This window comes from Penicillium psychrofluorescens (genome assembly GCF_964197705.1).
Source record: "Penicillium psychrofluorescens genome assembly, chromosome: 1".
In the NCBI taxonomy this organism is placed as follows: Eukaryota; Fungi; Ascomycota; class Eurotiomycetes; order Eurotiales; family Aspergillaceae; genus Penicillium; species Penicillium psychrofluorescens.
Genome location: NC_133439.1, coordinates 1,395,479 through 1,413,070, shown reverse-complemented (window position 1 = coordinate 1,413,070; position 17,592 = coordinate 1,395,479). Strand labels below are relative to the sequence as shown.

Sequence of the window (17,592 nt, the reverse complement as noted above, 5' to 3'; positions counted from 1 at the left end):
GCCCTAAGCCGCGCCAGTCAGCTCCCTTGCATGATGCTGCTCATCCGCGTTTATCTGCACCTCGGTGACATATCCCTTGAATTTACGAAGGTTGACCCTCTTTTCGAACCTGTCCCCCCAAAGTGTTAGCTCACCGCAATATAACAGCACTTGTCTCACACTTCAAAGCTGCTAGCGCTTACATCTCATCAATTTCAGCAGGTGTACGTCGCGTTACCTCAGGGAGAATAAACCAAGCGATGACCACAGCAACGGCGCCCGTTGCCGCAAAGCTGTACAGAAATAATCATCAGTATTTATTCCCGACAGAAACGCTCCCATACTCACAAGAAACCCGTCTTCACGCCCCATTGAGTAACAGTGCCATCAATCATATCGGGCGTGGTAAAGCTGAACATAATCGCAACTCCATTGGACAAGGCCAAAGCCCAGCCCGCTGTCTGGGCGCGCAGACGCTGCTGAGGAATCTCAGCCGCGTACGCATAGCCAATGGCCGATGCGCCGGTGGTTGAGAATGTAGCCAGGCAGGCGAAGAAGATCTAGACCGGAACTGTCAGTTGGTATTCCAGAGAACATTAATCTGAATGTTTATTTCTTACCAAAAGGGAGCTCAGGGCTGGCTTGGTATAATCGAAGCAGCCGACGATACCCAGACATAGCAGCGATATGCTTGTAACCGCGTAGGGGTAAACTGTAAGCGGGCGGCGGCCGAATTGATCGGTCAGTGCGGCTGCGAGGATCATCGAGATGAGCTGGACACACGAGAGGATCATGGTAACCTGGAACGGATTTTCGAACCCGGCATATTGGACTTGAAGCTGCAGTTAGGAATGCGTAATATGCATGGAGGGCAAGGAACTCATTTACAGAAATATGTGGCGTAAGTGTTGAATACGGCAAGACCAACGAATTGTTGCGTAATCTTGGGCCAGCCAGCAATGATGAAGCGGATGAGATTGCGTCCTCGGAAGACAGCCCATCTATTTTCTTCCTTGTTGAGTTCGGCAAGGCGGCGCTCCTCTGCAACTGTTGCAGTCATTACTTCCTGGTATGAAGATAAGCATGCTTCTGTCTTAGCAACAGAAGGGATTCATACAATTTGCTCATCAACATTGTACTCCTTGACCTTTCCGTTGTATCTCTTCAAGATTTTGGCTGCGTGTTCGAGCTTTCCTTTGCTGACGAGCCACCATGGCGACTCCGGGAGAAGCACGAAGATGAATCCTATTGCGCCAATCATCGCCCACTAAATTTTACAAACAGGCCAGTTTAATTAAAAGCACGACTCACGATTGGAGTTCAACTAACCTGCGAATAGATAGGTGTCCGGAAGTCATACGAGTTCACCGCGTTGAGCTGGTTGAGCGCCACTGAAGCGAAGATCTGGCCAATAACAAACCAACTAATCAAGTCAGACTTGTCCATTCTCAAAGATGTCTCTTACTTACAAGCTGTAGGCGTTGATATACAGACCTCGAAGCTGAGAAGGAGAGATCTCAGATAGGTAAAGAGGCATGGTAGATTGCAACATGCCAACGCCCATGCCGGAGAAGAGCTTTGCGACAAGCCAGTGGTCCCAGCGAGTAGCGAAACTTTCGATAAAAATGCTCTAATACCAGCAGTCAGGTCAGATATCTCTTTCAAATAAATATGGCCCTCGCAAAATCCGGTGGCTTACCACGATCAGATCGGCAAAGATAATGTACAACGCAACCTTTCTCCCGTATGCTTCGGTGGCGTATGGGAGGAGCTGGAGGAACTTTTAGATCATCTGTAAAACCACCAGAACACAAGAAGCCATACAATTTGACCGACCGTCTGGCCGGCTGATTGGATTCCTCCCCACGCTGAAACGTATTTTGCTGCAATGATCGTAGTGCCCTCAGTTGCCATCTGGCCAATAAATCCTTTGTTCGACACGATTCCGCCATTAAGGTTAATTTCTATTCAAGTCAGTCAGACCATTATTCTCCGCTTTTAACCTGCTTCAGATAAATGCCTTACGGTATCCATCGAGCGATGCACTAAACGCTGCAGCCATCGCAACCAGGGACACAAGCTTGAATTGCTTCACACTCTGCCACACGCTAAAGTCGTCTACTTTAGACCGCATGACAGGCCGCTCCTTGGAGACCATTTCAGGCAATTGCTGTGTGGAGACATGCTCGATCGTTTCGCTGTTCCCCTTTGTCGGATCCATTGTGTATGGTTATGCAAGAGTTGGCGTCAATGTGCCCCGTGGGGAATGAGCTGGACTCTAGCCTTTATAGCCTAGATCTTTCAACCCACCACCCTACAAAATAGAGGCATTGGCTCGCGAGATCCTGTGAGCCCTAGTCTCAAAGAATCCTAGTGTGGGGAAGTGCCCTCCGCAGTTAGCGTGGAAGGGGGCATCGGCTAGATGTGAACCAGCAAATCGGTTAATTTGCTATCTTTTACCCTTTGACTACCGGCTTTTGATTGACAGTTCAATTGCCGCTGGGGAGCTCACTGGCAATCAGTTGACTGGATCATTATTACACGTTCTGGAGCAACTCAGTGTTCTTTATCCCGGATTTAATTGGCTTTACTCGGACTTGTCTTGCAGGCTGCGGTACTCGAATACTAGAAGTGGGTAAGTCTTTTAGTATATCAGGATCGCTTACATAGTGTATCAAGATCCTCAAACCTTAGTTAATAAGCTTTTTGCTCTAGGAATATTGGATAGCTCTCATAGTTTTGGTCTTCGTTTTCCAATCTATACTATGGCTCAAAAATCGAAGGAACAGTTGGCCAGCCACAAGATATAACAGTTTCCTTCCTCCAGCAGCTTCTACTAAATTTATCTTCTGTGAGGGCTCAGCATCATGCCGATCATAGTCTTGAACGTCGTCGAATTTTGCAGGGCCATCCGTACGGCACGTATGTGAAAAGGTTTTGGAATTGCCATTCCTGTTTAGGATTCACTTGCTGAATATCGTAGTCCCGAAATAGTGTAGCCGCAAGCTTTGAGATTTCGAAGTGAGCGAGGTTTCGCCCCGGGCATTGATTGTATCCAGCCCCCCACTTCCAGGAATGTTGTCAGTGAATAAATCAAAGAAAGGGAAACTGTACATACGTGAATCAAAAATAAATCCATTTTCCCTGTTTCACATTGTAGCCAACGGTCCGGGTTGAAGGTATCGCAATCCTCACCGAAGAGCTCAGGGTTTCGGTGGAAGACCCAAGGATTGACGCTCAGAGTGACGCCTTCCGGGAAAAATCGACCACCGATTGTCAGGCCTTCTTTGGGCACGACACGGGGCAGACCGAGTGCCACGGCGGCATGGAACCGATATGTCTCTTTGATCTAGCCGAGAGGGTTAGCCTATGTTTTGCAACAAGCGTCCCAAGTCATACACAAGCTTGAAGAAACGGCAGGTTCTGTGCTTCAGCATGTTGAACCACAGGCGATAGCTCTCCACGGGCGTGAGAAGCATCGAGCTCCTCATGCAGCCGATGCATATGGTGGGGATTGCGAATCATAAAGTAGAAAAGGGACTGCATCGTAGCGCTGACAGTATCTGCGCCAGCACCAACATTCGCAACAGCAGCAGCGAAGATTTCATTCTCATCCATACGATCAGGATACTTAGCACGAGTGTCCAGCCACTTCTGCATCATATCATTCCGGGCTTCAGGGTTCTCCTTCCGCGCATTAATAGCAGCAAGACAGGTATCGAAGATGTGCGAAGTGGGCTGGATGCCCATTCGGCTGAGAAGAGGGTTCCCTAGGGTCAGATTATGGACCCAGGTGTAGTATCCCATCACAGCAATGTAAAGAGCCAAAGATCTTGTATTTGCGATGGCGTTTCGGATATCGGTTCCAGACTCGACGAACCCAAAGGACTTGGAAAATGTGACTTCGCCGAGGACGTCGAATGCGAAAAAGGTGAACCACCGATTAAACTCGACCGGCTCGCCAGACTTGCAGAAGTCATCCAGACGGGAAGTAAAGAGATGTAGGACTACGTCGACGTAGGATTCGGATTTGATAATATTTGAGAGAGCGTATCCCGATGCGACATTGCGACCCTTCTCGATGTGTCGCCGAGGATTTAGTTCCGACATCTGGTTCACATAGTGATAGTCCGGAAGACTGAAAATTGAATACCATGAACCCTATTCAACAGTAGTTTAGATCCCCCCAATCCTGCATAAATGATCTGGACATACTTTAACGATATTGGCGTGAAGGAGTTGTCGAACCGCGTCGGGATGAGATACGCTGACTTCATTGTCCCTGATACGGACAAAGTAACCTACCACCTATTGGTTAAAAGGACTTTTGAAGGTAGGTTGAGCAAGCATACCATGCCTTTTGTGCAATTTGATAATCTCTTCTTCGGTGTGGCCTTTCCATAGCTGATGGATCTGCCAGAGACTCGAGAAAGATGCCAAAAAAGGGCCTGGAATGTCCCTAATAGGCGTCCAGTACCGTCTAAAGATCGCGCCGGCTAAAACTGCGCAAACAAGCAGTAAAGGCCACACAGCGCGCCCATTGAGCGACGCTATCAGCTGCGGTATTGTGAGAGGCACCATTGTGGCGGGTCAAGTCAACAAGAGAATGTGTTTTCAATAGGGGGTTTACGGCGAGAACGCTCGTTGTGGGTATTGCCATTCTAATACTAGAACGCTGGGTCGCCCGGAGTTGGTTAAAAGGATCCGGGATATATTATACCGCTCCAATAAGCAGTAGGTGTTCAGGCGTATTTTGTCCCGTTCTTGCATAGCACTTGACCAAGGATGGTTACGGCATAGCTACCAGGCGTTCGATCGATTGCTAGTGGGGCATTGTGCTCGCATAAGGAGGCACTATTATGTAAAAAAGAGATTACCGACATCGCTAGCACTGAAAAGGGCAATGGATGGATGGAATGACAGGGATTAGAGTTGGTTTCTCCACATGTCACGGCCCGGCCCCAAATATGTATATTATCCCCAAGGGGAAAGAAAATTTGACACTTTTCAGGTGACAGGGCAACAAGGGTTTAAGCCTCGAAAAAGACCCCCCTTACAGGCATGTATGTCTTCTGGCCCTTCGTCCCATCACTACAATGTCTACTCCACACTATTCGCCGGCCTTTTTGGCCCAAGATCGCAGGAACCCGGCTGCTGTTGGTATGATTGTCACGACAGCGCTGTCGACCATTGTGGTTTTGGCTCGCCTGTATGCTCGAGGGTATTTGATTCGAGAGCTAGGTTGGGATGATTATACAATCGTGATCGCACAAGTGTGGTTCCTCTCTAATATCTCTGACACAAAACTAATGACCATAGTTGGCCGCTTGGCTCGACATGGCGCTATCGCTCATGGACGTTCACTATGGTTGCGGCCAACACCTCGCAGCACTTATGAGCAACCCAGAAAGTATGGTTCTAATGTACAAATGGCTTGTCGCTGCTCAGATAATGTACTTTTTTAGCCTCTGGCTCTGTCGCGTCTCCGGTTTGTTTTTTTATTCACGTCTCAACCCGATGCCACAGTTTCAGCTATACCTGCGCATTTCGGATCACGTGTGATCACCTGATCGTCCTACTGTATTTAATTCGATCGCTCCACTACATTTACAATACAACACTCGCTTCGTCTTACAGATGAACCTTGTACATCACTAGGGGGAGATTTACCCGGACATCATCCGTTTTTGCAACAATATTCCCTTCTACCAAGGTAGACAGAGCTACATATCTTTCCTTTCCGAAGAAACAGACACACTCTTTTTATTCCTTTGTTACTGCAAAATGAATTCCTCCGGCTTCAACCTCAATGGGCTCGTCGAACGGCTTACCTGGATGAATGTAAGCAAGACCGGAGCTATCCTCCTGGGGGGTCATATGCTGCATATTGGTCTCTGGGCCTACACTTCCCCTCGCGGTCTCTGCAAAGCAACTGGGTTGCGCTTGGATGGACGGCCCTTCCTCGCCACTCCATCAAATGATCGTTCTAATAGCGTCAACATCGAGGGTACTCGAGTTGAACCTAAGTCGGGAGATAAAGGTGAGGATAGTCAAATGGAGAATTTCTGGCCTATGCTTTTCGCGCCCCGTGAAGTTGGGTTTGGGCTTATGCTATTGACTATGAGCGGAATGGGGGAGTGGCGGGCTGTGGGTGTGGTTGTTGGGACGGTTGCGGGGCTATTGGCGACAACTGACGGTTTGGTGGCTGGCATGTACGGTAAAGGAGGATGGGGGGAGGCAGTGAAGAGCCATGGATTGCCCGGTGTTGTGTTGGGAGCTATGGCGGCAGTTCTACTTCGGGGCTGAGTCTAGGACCTCGTGTTGCAGGGGAAGTATACGTCCCAGTACACAGGTGCCAACGACTACGCATAGACATCAGGCACCGTCTATGCCATCGACATAATTCTGGTGCTATAATTTATGAAAGCTGTTTATATCACCCTGTACGGTTGTTATGTCGATGTATCCTTTTTTATTTTTTATTTTTATAGTTACAGACACTGGTCGGTGTTGGGCTGCCGCCGTCTTCAGTGCTAGCAGAAGTAGGGCCGCTGAATTCATGGAGACATTCTCCCTGCGCCTCTTCGTCACTCCTTGAGGCATTGCATGTGAGATCTTTACTAGACAAACCCGGAAAAGAGAACAATCAGAATTGTCTTGTTAGGATCGTGAGAGTGAATGGGGAACCAGCACAGTCACCATTTGATAAGTCCCAAGGCGGTGGAGCCGATAACGATATACTGCCAGCTTCTGTCAGGCTCAATTACTTCTCCAACACACCAACACATACACACACACACAATGGCTTCCGAATCGACTGGACGCCCTGCGAGCGTCCTCTTTGTCTGCCTCGGCAACATCTGTACGCCCATTTCCCCTACCTATCAAAACACCCACCCGCCCATACTGACTCAGTGTAGGCCGCTCCCCCATGGCGGAGGGCGTCTTCCGCAACCTCGCCGCCTCGCACTCCTCGCTAGTGAGCGAGATCGACTCCGCCGGCACAGGCGCCTACCACACAATGGAACCCCCCGATTCGCGCACAATGTCCACGCTCCGCCGGCACGGAATTACAGACTACAGCCACGCCGCCCGCAAAGTCACCAAGGAGGACTTCCTGAACTTCGACTACCTCCTCGCTATGGACAAATATAACCTGCGTGACCTGCTGGATACGCGGGAGTCGGTAATTCGGTCGGTGAAGAAAAAGTCCGGTATGCTTGCTGCTCCCTTGTCACATTCTCGAGTTACCCGGGCGGGCACTGAGGCGGCGATTGCAGAGCGGGCCGCGGATGCGAAGGTTGCAGATGTGCGGCTGTTTGGGGATTTTGGAGCCAAAGGGAAGCTGCATGCTCATGTTGGTGGTGGGGAGGTCGTGCAGGATCCGTATTATGGTGGTGCGAATGGGTTTGAGGAGGTTTATCAGCAGGTTGAGCGCTTCTCGCAGGGTTTCCTGGATTATCTGGAGAAGAACGCTGCAGAGTAAATGGGTGGGCTGGTCTTTTTTGCTTTGATACCCGGTTATGATTGTCATGGAGATAGACCCAGGGCATAGATGAAGACATGATATGAGGATATTATACACGATGGATCCGGTCAAACCTTCTCGCTGATCTTGATGGCAGTCCTGCATCCTAGACGAATCACATCCACCAGCGGATCATACGGCTTGGCCTCCTTCGCGTCGTTGGCCACGGCATGATCCAAATGCTCGAGTTCCTCGTCGCGGATCCGGCGGAAAGTCGACAGCATCTCCTTGAGCTCCTCGTCCAACTCCTCCCCACGCCGCTGAGCATCCGCCTCCCACGAGAGAATCTCTCTCACTTGATCATTGTAATGCGATCCGATCTCCGTCTCGACGGCCTCGGTGCACGCCATGGCAGCCTCCCGGCCCAAAGCAGCAGTCGACCAGCCCAGAAAAGTCGCCGCCACCTCCCAGACGGGATACATGGCCGTCGGGCGGATTTCATGTTTCGCGATGAGCTGGTTGAAGGTCTTGAAATGGCCTGCTTCCTGATCGTACATGTGTTTCATCAGGGGCCGGAGATGTGGATGGGAGCGGACAACCTGAGGCGTTTGGGCCTTGTAGATGAGTGTTGCGGCGAGTTCACCGGCTTGATTGACGCGCAGGGCGCTGTCGAGGAACTCGCGCTGTTTCTTGCTGAGCACGTAGCGCGGCTTGGAGCTGCCGGGTGAACCGGGGTCGGTCGAGGCATGGCGGCATTGATAGCGGTGCAGGGTCGAGGGAGCGAGGAAGTCGAGGAAGAGAGGTGATGTGGCTCGTCGGCGAGACTGCCAGGCGCATCTGCGCAGGACTGGGAGTGACTCCATGAGGATAATGGTGTTGATCACTCCGTCAAGGGAAGTGGAAAGATGCCGCTTAGAAAGAAAAGGCTTGGCGCGCTTGCGGCACTCCCGCGAGGACGGAGCGGCGAAAAGGACAGACACTTCCTTCGCTGTGTCCACCACCAACCTCGATCGTGTCTTTGCGACCATTGTTCGGCTCCCTTGTTGCTTATCTGGGCGTCGCATATTTACTCTTGCTCCTGGAGGATCCTTGTGCGCCAGTCGCTGTGCGAATCGTGGCGACGTCTCCCTGTCCGGTGGAATCGCCTCAACCTCGAATCGCTGCCTGGGTGAGGGCAAAGCCAATTCCTGGTATATAATTCACCTGCTGCCTGGCATAGATATACCTATCTATCTATATCGATATAAAAAGGCTGCCTGCGGGCCGAGAATCGACGGACATTCACCATGGCGGACGATTTGGATGCTGAGCTGCTGGCGCTGGCGGGGGACTCAGAGGAAGAAACCTCTCCCCAGCCAAAAGACTCCCCAGCACACTCTCCTTCCCATTCTCCACCACGCGACCATTCTCCCGCCAATATGGGTCGCAAGGGAACCGCCAAGCCGATTCGCCGCAAGACCGTGAAGGAGGAAGAGGAAGACGGCGAGGTGTATGCATTAACCCCCACCTTCTCAATAGGGACGATACCATATTGATAGCAACATTCACTGACACCATTTGCCCATTTAGGTCGGATGCCGACTCTGCCCCCATGTCCGAGTCCGACTCTGAATCTGAAGGCTCAGCCATTGCCGATGAGGACGGTCCCATCTTCCCGTACGACAAGCTGTACTACTCGGCGCAAGACAAGATGGAGATCATGGCCATGCCCGAAATCCAGCGTGAGGAGCTGCTGTCCGAGCGCGCGCAGCAGGTTGATCGTCACAACCAGGACCTGGCGTTGCGCCGTCTCTTGGCCTCGCGCGAGCGTGACGAAGCCCGTGCCGCTGCGAAGAAATCTAAGCGCAAGGTCTCTGCGGCAAGTCTGGATGAGAACCAGCGCAAGAGCTCCCGGCGGAAGACTACACTGGGTGGCCGTAAAGTTGGAGAGACGTCCGACGCCATCGAAGCCTACAAGCGCCAGCGCGAGCAAAAGGGCAAGCGGGATGAGGCCCGTCGCCGGGATCCTGTGCAGCCAGGCCATTCTCGCTCCAGGCTCTCCGTCTCTGACGACGAGGGTGAAGCCGACAGCGATTTCGAACTGGACAACCGTATCGATCGCTCCCCCTCCGCTCCCAAGGACGACCCTCCCGCTGATCTCCGGGATATCGACCGGGCCCGTGTTGGTCGCAGCAACTTTGCCCAAGTCTGCTTCTACCCTGGATTCGACCATGCCATCACCGGTTGCTACTCTCGTGTCAACATTGGCCCCAACCGCGAAACCGGCCAGAACGAGTACCGCATGTGCTTGATCACTGGTTTCGCGGACGGCAAGCCCTATGCCATGGAGGCTGCGAATGGCCGGCCCTTCGTCATTGAGAAGTACGTGAAGCTGGCTCATGGAAAGTCCGTGCGGGAGTTCCCTTTCGTCGCCTGCTCTGATTCGCACTTCACCGAGGTTTGTACCTGCTCTCCAAGATAATTACGCCCACTGACCTCCATCCAGGCCGAGTTCAATCGCTACCACAAGACCATGGCCGTGGATGATTGCCGGATGGCCACCCGGTCTCGTGTGGCTGCCAAGGTCGGCGACATCAACCGCCTCATCAACCACAAATTCACCAAGGAGGAGCTGAGCGAGAAGCTGCGCAAGCAGAACCAGTACGACCCCAAGCGCAACCTGATCAGACGCATGGATCTCGAGCGCGAGGTGAAGCTCGCCCAAGGGGACGGCAACACCGACAAGGCTGAAACCCTGCAGAAGGAGCTGGATCAGCTGGTCAATCCGAACCTCTCGTGGGGCACGTCGCTCTTCAATGCCGCGGCCGAGAAACCCGCCGAAGCGGATAAGGTCCACCAAATCAACCTGCGCAACCAGAAGCTCAACTACGAGAACGTCCGCCGTGCCCAGCTCGAGGAGCGCAAGGCTGCCCGTAAGGCCGCTGCTGCCGTTGCTCGCGGTGAGGCGGCTGCCGATCCGTTCATGCGCGTGCGCACCATGGCCAAGACACACCACGACGTTACCGGGAAGATCCCGCCGTCCCTCAAGCCTGCGGATTCGACTCCGACCGATACGCCTTCACCGGCTATCAAGGCGGACAACACCGATAGTCCCGCGCGCGTGGCTACGCCCGGCTCCAGCCAAACTCCCAAGAAGTCCAAGAGTGGGTTCATGATCAGCTACCGCAACACGGATGACGAGAACATCGCGGCTCTGGATCTGGATATTGATATTGACATCTAAGACTGTACGATAATACACGCTGTGCTTTGCTTGCCAGGTCATGGAGTTGATTCACCGCAGGGCGATAGACCCGTTGACGTTTTCTTCTCTCTTCTTTCTCTTGCTTGTTAACAGCCGGGACATGGCGCGAGGGCGTCTCGTTTTTCTTCTCTTTCTGGTTTTATGCACGGGGGCTTTTTGGGGCTTTTTGTATTATGAGAATACCGGCAATGGAGCATGAGCACAAAACTACACAGGGCTGCCCAAATGATATGGTTGATAATGAATCCATCCGGAGTACCATACTTCCATTGATACAGTAGGTTTCGAAACCAGTCTCACCGCCACACTCTTGCAAATTGATTTCGCCCGCCCGACAGTCCTAATACAGAAGGCTGTGCTTCCTATGGAAATCTAACTTTGCTAGGCAAATGGATTCCAACTCTATTTCGAAGTATGTTACCGTGCACTCACGTGATGTAAGGCCCCCTAAGTTCACTGTCTATAAAGACATTGAAGTGCGCGAGATTTCTACTCCTTCAATTTCTCGACTCTTCTCCCGTCATCATACCATTGTCACTGTTCCCGTGAAATACGTAACCATGCCGCAGAAATCACGATGGAGTGTTCCTGTTCCGGAGGTGGACATTCCCACCTATCTCTTCGGCTCCCCCACAGCCCCACTGGGCGATGCCCTCGCCTTTGCGAACACGGAAGACCCAGAGACGCTGCGCTTGACCTGGACTGAGCTCCGTCTCTGGTCCCAGCGTTTAGCCGCAGGACTACAAGCCGCGGGATTAAAAGAAGGCGAACGAGTCGTCATCCTCAGCGGCAACGATGTCCTATTCCCCGTCGTCAACCTTGGCATTATCATGGCCAGTGGCATATACCAGTCCGCGAATCCGCACGCCAACGCCCGCGAGTTGGCGTACCAGCTGAGCCTCACCGCACCGAGTTTCATACTAACGAGCGAAGTGACTCTAAACTGCGCTCTAGAGGCCGCCAAGTCAGCCGGCATTGGGCGGGAGCGCATTTACTTATTTAATGATGCTCCGCTCGTCAAGGATGGTGGAGGCGATGATCATTCTAAAACTGGAGTGAAGCATTGGAAGCATTTACTGGCACCGAAAGAGGTCGGCAGGCGCTTCGTTTGGAAGAAGTTAACTCCGGAAGAATCGAAGTCGACAACCGTCTATACGATAATGACCTCTGGGTTCGTCGCGTAGGCAATTCCCATGTCTCTAATAATGCTAACACTACGATTGACAGAACTACTGGTCTTCCCAAAGCAGCAGAGGCGTCCCATCATGGTATCCTCGCAAACTGCGTTCAGACAGAGTTCATGATGAGCCTTGATCCCAGCCTCCGCACGAAAGAGCTGTCGGCCCAAAACTCTAGGTGGCTGTGCGCCATTCCACTTTACCACGGTCTGGCACTGTGCTATTTTTGCACCATCTCCATCGCGAGACGGGTGCCCTCGTACATCATGCCGCAGTACGAGATCAACCGGATGTTGGAAAACATCCAGAAGTTTCGTATCACGGAGCTGCACCTTGTGCCGCCCATCATCGTCGCCATGACCAAGCATTCGGCGGTGAAGAGCGGAAAGTATGATATCAGCAGCGTCACCAAGACTTTCTCGTGTGCTGCACCATTGGGTCCAGAACCAACGCTCCAGTACGAGTCACTTTGGCCCAAAGGACACCTCAATGTCAAACAGGGCCTTGCGTCGACTGAGTTTGTCTCCTCCCTTTTGCCAAGTGCCACTTAGGATGGCTTGGAACAGAGGCCTATACTGACTCCGGCTGCAGATCCTGCTGCAATACTATCGGTTGGGATCCTACCCTGACGGCAGTAGCCGGCTCCGTTGGCGAGCCCATGCCGAACGGTGAGATCAAGCTGGTGGACGATGCGGGAAATGAGGTTGCGCAGGGACAAAGCGGGGAGATATATTTCCGCGGTCCGAACATTATGAAGGGCTACTGGCAAAACAAAAAGGCGACTGACGAGACCATTACCCCAGACGGATGGCTGAGGACAGGAGATGTGGCACGCCAGGATGAGAATGGATGGTACTATGTCGTGGATCGGAAGAAGGTGGGGCATGTGAATCCAAGCCGATCACAACCACTGACATCTTGTGGCAGGAAATGATCAAAGTGAAAGGCGTCCAGGTCTGGCCTGCTGAGCTCGAAGCACTCCTTCTCGACCACCCTGCGGTCAATGACGCCGGCGTCATTGGCGTAAGAAAGTGAGGCTCGACAAGATTTTCTTAGATGGGTCTTGTTCTATCGACTAACAGAGACAGGGACGATGAGGAGTACCCTCGTGCCTACATTGTAGCAGCTCCAGGAGCTGTCGTCTCCGCGGACGACATCATGCAATTCGTCAACAGCAAGGTGTCAACGATCAAGAGACTCACAGGCGGTGTTGTCTTCACCGACTCCATCCCCAAAGCTCCGGTACGTGCTGATCAACTACTAGCGAGGGCATCTGATAACACCATATGTACTGTCTAGTCTGGAAAGATTTTACGACGCGTCATGAGAGATGCTATCGCGAAAGATTCGAAATTATAGAATACTGTTATGAAGACGATGAGGTGCTTGGTTAGAGAGCTCGAGGGGGAAACTCGACCGATCAGATTGATCTGTACTCGTGCCCGAAGATCGTAAATTAATGCTAGGGACTAAGGAATTCTATTAGCATCAGTGGGAATCAAGTGGTCAGACTGGAAGTAGTGAAAGACACTGATAAGCGATAAGCCGGCCCTCACGTGTGTAGTTGCCGGCCAACGCGAGGCACGCGCGTGCATTGACTATGCGCCCTGGAACTCATTACTTGCTTCCTTCTTTCCTCAACTCCTGTTCCTCCTTCCATTTTCTGTCTGCCTCAATTGTGCACACGATGACCCTTCTACTCTAATTTGCACCCTAATATACTGTCTACACACACCCCCTCCAAAATGTCCACCCCCTCCACGCCGCGGTCGACGCGCTCCGCGTCCTCGGCGGCCGGGTCGCCCAACATTCTCACACCAGGCCAGAAGATCAAGGCCATGATGGCTGCATTCGACAGTGACTCCGAAGAGGAGCCTGTCATGTCGAAGCCACGGAGCTTTTTCAACAAGCCTGATTTCGCACGCACCAACACCACCCAGGAGACGCGTCAGTCTTCTGACGAAGAAGATGAGGACGATGAAGTGAGCGTGCCGAGAGGTCGCATGGCTGCCAGATTACAAGGAAACACAACGAAGGGGAACGCGTCTGATTTGAATGGCGAAGAATCGGCATTTGCTCGATTGTCCAAGGCTCTACGGACGGAGCGAGACCAGGTTCAGAAACTCACATCTGACAAGGAAGAGCCTGTTCTCGAGGACGAATCGAGTGATGATGATCTCCCTGCGGCTGGACCGAGAAGGAGAAACAATGTCGGTCTGGAAGAGTCACGGGAGCCGGAGAAAGAGTTGACCCCAGCACTGTCGCCTACACGGGAATTGTCCCCTCTCTTCGTTTCGGCACAAGACAACACCGATAGCCCGGCCAATGCTGACTCGGCAGAAGGATCTTCCAAGAAAAACGCTCGATTCCTCACCCTCGTCGCACAAAAGCGCAAGGAGCGCGAGGAGCGGGAGAGACTCGAGGCTGAAAAGAAGGCCGCTCAACGTGCACAGATGGAGCAGTTCAGTTCGGAAATCCTGTCTGGCGAAGAAAGTGCCGCCGACGAGGATCCGGGGTCCGCAAGGAAGTTGACCCAGCAAACCCGTGCACCTCGCAAGGCCAGCAAAAAGGCTCTGCAGGAGATGAGGGCCGAGACGCAGCGCATGAGTCGAAACATGCAATTAGCTCATCAGGCCCAAACCAAAAAGAAGATCACCAAGGACAGCCTTTTCGCTCGCTTCAACTTCATGCAGCCAGACACTCCCACCGAAGCTGCACCTGCTGCCGTGAACTCATCCTCCACCGCTGGATCGCAGCCTTCCTCTGATGGAGAGGGTCCTCGTAAGAACAACGACACACCCCAGACTTCACCGGCTGTCACTCCCTCTGATCAGGAGAAACCAGCTACCAATGACAGTACCGCTTTGGATCGTATCATTGCCAGCGCAGCTGACATGGAGACCTTGATGTCCCAGGATATCCCTGATCTACCTACCTTGGAAGAAGCCATGGAGCTGGACGCAGAGGAAGCAGATGCGCCCAAGGAGCCAGTTTTCGAAAGCGTCAAACCAGAACCGCAGTCAGTCTCGGCCAAGAAAGCACCTTACCAGTTTACCCACCGGCCTATCCGCGTCATGTTTACCCGACAACAACTCGCACAGCATCAAGCGGAGGATGATTCAGACAACGATTTGGAGGTCGTGACATCGCCTGCCAAGTGTCGACGGATCGCTGCATTCGAGAATCTGTCTCAGAAGAAGAATGAGGAGTCGGCGTCCATGATCAGACTCAAGGCCTTGGCTCATTTGACTTCTCCTACGCGCCAGGCGGCGTCCATGAACAACGCAGAACTCTCTGCTAGCCTTCTCTTGAAGGCACGGCAGCAGGCTGCCAAGGGTAGACAGGAGCGCATTGAGGAATTGAGGGCGAAGGGCATCGTTATCGAGACCGGCGAGGAACGTGCGGCTATGGAAGACGAGGTTGAGGATCTTCTGACGAAGGCCCGGAAGGAGGCAGATGACATCGCGCGGCAGGAGAAGAAGGAGTCAAAGCAAAACGGCAACGAGGACGAGGATGAAGACGATGACTTCGTGCTTTCTGGCTCTGACGAAGAGGGATATGGCGCTGGCGAGGAAGAGGACGATGAGGATGAGGAGAATGATGCTGCCAGCGTGATTGGCGACAACCATGGTCTCATTGAGAAGGAGGCAGCCGAGGGCGACGAGAGCGACGAGTTCTCTGCTGCAGAAAGCGATGTCGCTACAAAACGGAGGAAGCGACCAACGCGCGTGCTCAGCGACGACGAGGATGACGAGCAGCCGCAGCGGGAGCCGCCTTCCACACCCGTCAGACCTCCTATCATTGCAGCTGATTCTGCTTCACGAGCCAAAATTCCAGGCTTGGAGACTTCTGACAATATGTCCATGGGTCTCACGCAGGCCTTTGCGGGTACTCTAGCAGACAACGATAGCCAACCAGGCTCTGCAACCATTCCCTTCTCCCTTCCCGACCCCGGTCAACCCGTTCCTCAGCTTCGACGTGACGAGTCAGAAGTCCTCGTTCGTGACAGCCAAGCCCCACCTGATGAGGCCGAATTCATGAAAGATTACCGCCAAAATGTCACCAGGGTATCTGAGTCGCCTGCGCCGTACTCTGTCTCTGGATTCTCGCAGCTGCCCGATCCAACCCAGGACGAAGGCTTCGTCTTCTCACCCTTTGATCCCATGAAACGTTTCAATGGTACTCCAAGATCCACGGTCGATACAGTCCTCATCGGCCAGGGCCAGTCGCCCATTGCGAACCGTAAGGCTAAATATCTTCGACGTGGACGTGCAGTTGAGGCTGCTAAAGATGACGAAGGCGAATTTGAGATCGATGCCAATGCTTTCAACGTCATGAAAAAATCTGCCAAACCCAAGAAACAGGCCGTGCCGTATGACAAGAAGAACAGCAGGGCCAAAGAGGTCTTCGACGAAGCAGCCGAGGAATCTGAAGATGAATATGCTGGCATTGGAGGTGCTAGTGACGATGAAGATGCCGAGGAAGATGCCGAGGATCGACGAATGATCAATGACAACAGCGGCGAAGTCGTTGATGAGAAGCAGCTTGCTGCGCTCAACGCGTACGTCTCATTTATTGTTGTCAATACATACATCCCAGCTAACAAGTTTACAGTGTCCACCAGCGCGATCGTGATGAAAAGGACGTTGCTAAGCTTATGAGGGATATCACGACCGGAGCACTGCGTCGTCGCCACGGAGCTGACGATGACTTCGACCTCGACGACTCCGATGACGAGCGCGTGGCCCGCCGGCGAGAGAAGCAGCGCGAGTTTGCCAAGATGCGTCGAGCTCTGCTTGCAGATGAGAAGGTTGGTGAACTGGCCGACAATCCCAAGAAAGCCGCGTTCTTCAAAGCCATCGAAGACCGCGAGGAATCGTTCGATTTCAACCTGGATTTCCTCGACGAAAACCAGGGCGACTCTCAGGAGGATTCATCGCAAGACGTGCGCACAGAGGAGCAGTCGACCGTGCCTACCACAGAAAGCGCTAAGCGCAAGCGACCTCTCGAGGAATCTGCCGAAGACACCACCAACCGGCCTCCGCCTCATCTGCGTCGCACCCCCGCCACCGCAGCGTCGAAGAAACCTGCCTCGCTTGCCGAAATCCGTGAGACATTGTCATTCCTAACCGAGACTCACGACTATGATTCCTTCCATGAAGATGCGTCCCTCGACGAGGAGGACGCTGGTACCACGGAAGAAAACAACGAGGCTGCACGAGCCGACGCCCAGAGTGAAGAACCAGAAGTGCAAACTACGGGCCACTTCTCCAAACCCAGTCATCCGCGTCGCACCCGCGGGCCCGTCGTTGATCGGCTGGCCCTCCTCCGTCAAGCATCCTCCAACTCCGCCTCCGGTACAGAGACGGCGAACGCCAAGCTCGCCTTCCACAGCGGAGAAGGCAATGATGGCCCCATTGGATTCCGCCCTCCGCAACTGCTGCGACGCGTCACGTCGAGTTCGTCGTCAAGCAAATCGTCTAGCTCGTCGCATCGCGTGACCAAGCCCGGTACGGCGGGGCCGAAGAAGGGCGGTGCGGTTAATTCTTACACTGCTGCGCGCGAGAGGGAGCGCGAGAAGGCGCTCAGACTCCAGCAACGCAACGGGGGGTCCAGCATCGCTAAGCTGTTGAACAAGCATTCCGGCGGCGGGTTGGGAGCCCTGGCAGGAAAAGGACAGTGGGATTAAACACTACATGAATGAGGCTGATCTGTATATCTGG

The 17,592-nt window shown here is 53.0% G+C and overlaps 7 protein-coding genes across 7 annotated transcripts; 4 read left to right on the top strand and 3 right to left on the bottom strand.

Annotated features, from left to right (window-relative positions):
* Positions 1-3: 3 nt before the first annotated feature.
* On the bottom strand, positions 4-2,200 carry PFLUO_LOCUS523 (uncharacterized protein; the record flags this gene model as incomplete). The annotated part of the gene is made up of 11 exons (XM_073782689.1): positions 4-109; positions 183-272; positions 328-539; positions 600-811; positions 868-1,045; positions 1,097-1,246; positions 1,309-1,402; positions 1,449-1,609; positions 1,679-1,750; positions 1,804-1,943; positions 2,005-2,200. The coding sequence occupies 11 exons, from the start codon at positions 2,198-2,200 to the stop codon at positions 4-6; spliced, it is 1,611 nt and encodes a 536-aa protein (XP_073634621.1).
* A 653-nt stretch (positions 2,201-2,853) lies between these two features.
* On the bottom strand, positions 2,854-4,334 carry PFLUO_LOCUS522 (uncharacterized protein; the record flags this gene model as incomplete). The annotated part of the gene is made up of 5 exons (XM_073782678.1): positions 2,854-3,045; positions 3,098-3,328; positions 3,379-4,140; positions 4,195-4,287; positions 4,332-4,334. The coding sequence occupies 5 exons, from the start codon at positions 4,332-4,334 to the stop codon at positions 2,854-2,856; spliced, it is 1,281 nt and encodes a 426-aa protein (XP_073634620.1).
* Positions 4,335-6,780: 2,446 nt separating this feature from the next.
* On the top strand, positions 6,781-7,465 carry PFLUO_LOCUS521 (Low molecular weight phosphotyrosine protein phosphatase; the record flags this gene model as incomplete). Its single annotated transcript, XM_073782667.1, has 2 exons — positions 6,781-6,841; positions 6,900-7,465. 2 exons carry the CDS (start codon positions 6,781-6,783, stop codon positions 7,463-7,465), a joined length of 627 nt encoding a protein of 208 aa, XP_073634619.1.
* Positions 7,466-7,575: 110 nt separating this feature from the next.
* PFLUO_LOCUS520 (ubiquinone biosynthesis monooxygenase Coq7) lies at positions 7,576-8,310 on the bottom strand (the record flags this gene model as incomplete). Its single annotated transcript, XM_073782655.1, has 1 exon — positions 7,576-8,310. The coding sequence occupies one exon, from the start codon at positions 8,308-8,310 to the stop codon at positions 7,576-7,578; it is 735 nt and encodes a 244-aa protein (XP_073634618.1).
* A 423-nt stretch (positions 8,311-8,733) lies between these two features.
* Positions 8,734-10,670, top strand: PFLUO_LOCUS519 (RNA polymerase-associated protein rtf1; the record flags this gene model as incomplete). The annotated part of the gene is made up of 3 exons (XM_073782644.1): positions 8,734-8,936; positions 9,017-9,884; positions 9,933-10,670. 3 exons carry the CDS (start codon positions 8,734-8,736, stop codon positions 10,668-10,670), a joined length of 1,809 nt encoding a protein of 602 aa, XP_073634617.1.
* A 581-nt stretch (positions 10,671-11,251) lies between these two features.
* On the top strand, positions 11,252-13,228 carry PFLUO_LOCUS518 (uncharacterized protein; the record flags this gene model as incomplete). Its single annotated transcript, XM_073782633.1, has 6 exons — positions 11,252-11,862; positions 11,919-12,386; positions 12,461-12,746; positions 12,797-12,900; positions 12,958-13,111; positions 13,169-13,228. 6 exons carry the CDS (start codon positions 11,252-11,254, stop codon positions 13,226-13,228), a joined length of 1,683 nt encoding a protein of 560 aa, XP_073634616.1.
* A 386-nt stretch (positions 13,229-13,614) lies between these two features.
* Positions 13,615-17,558, top strand: PFLUO_LOCUS517 (uncharacterized protein; the record flags this gene model as incomplete). The annotated part of the gene is made up of 2 exons (XM_073782622.1): positions 13,615-16,430; positions 16,484-17,558. 2 exons carry the CDS (start codon positions 13,615-13,617, stop codon positions 17,556-17,558), a joined length of 3,891 nt encoding a protein of 1,296 aa, XP_073634615.1.
* Between the last annotated feature and the right edge of the window lie 34 nt (positions 17,559-17,592).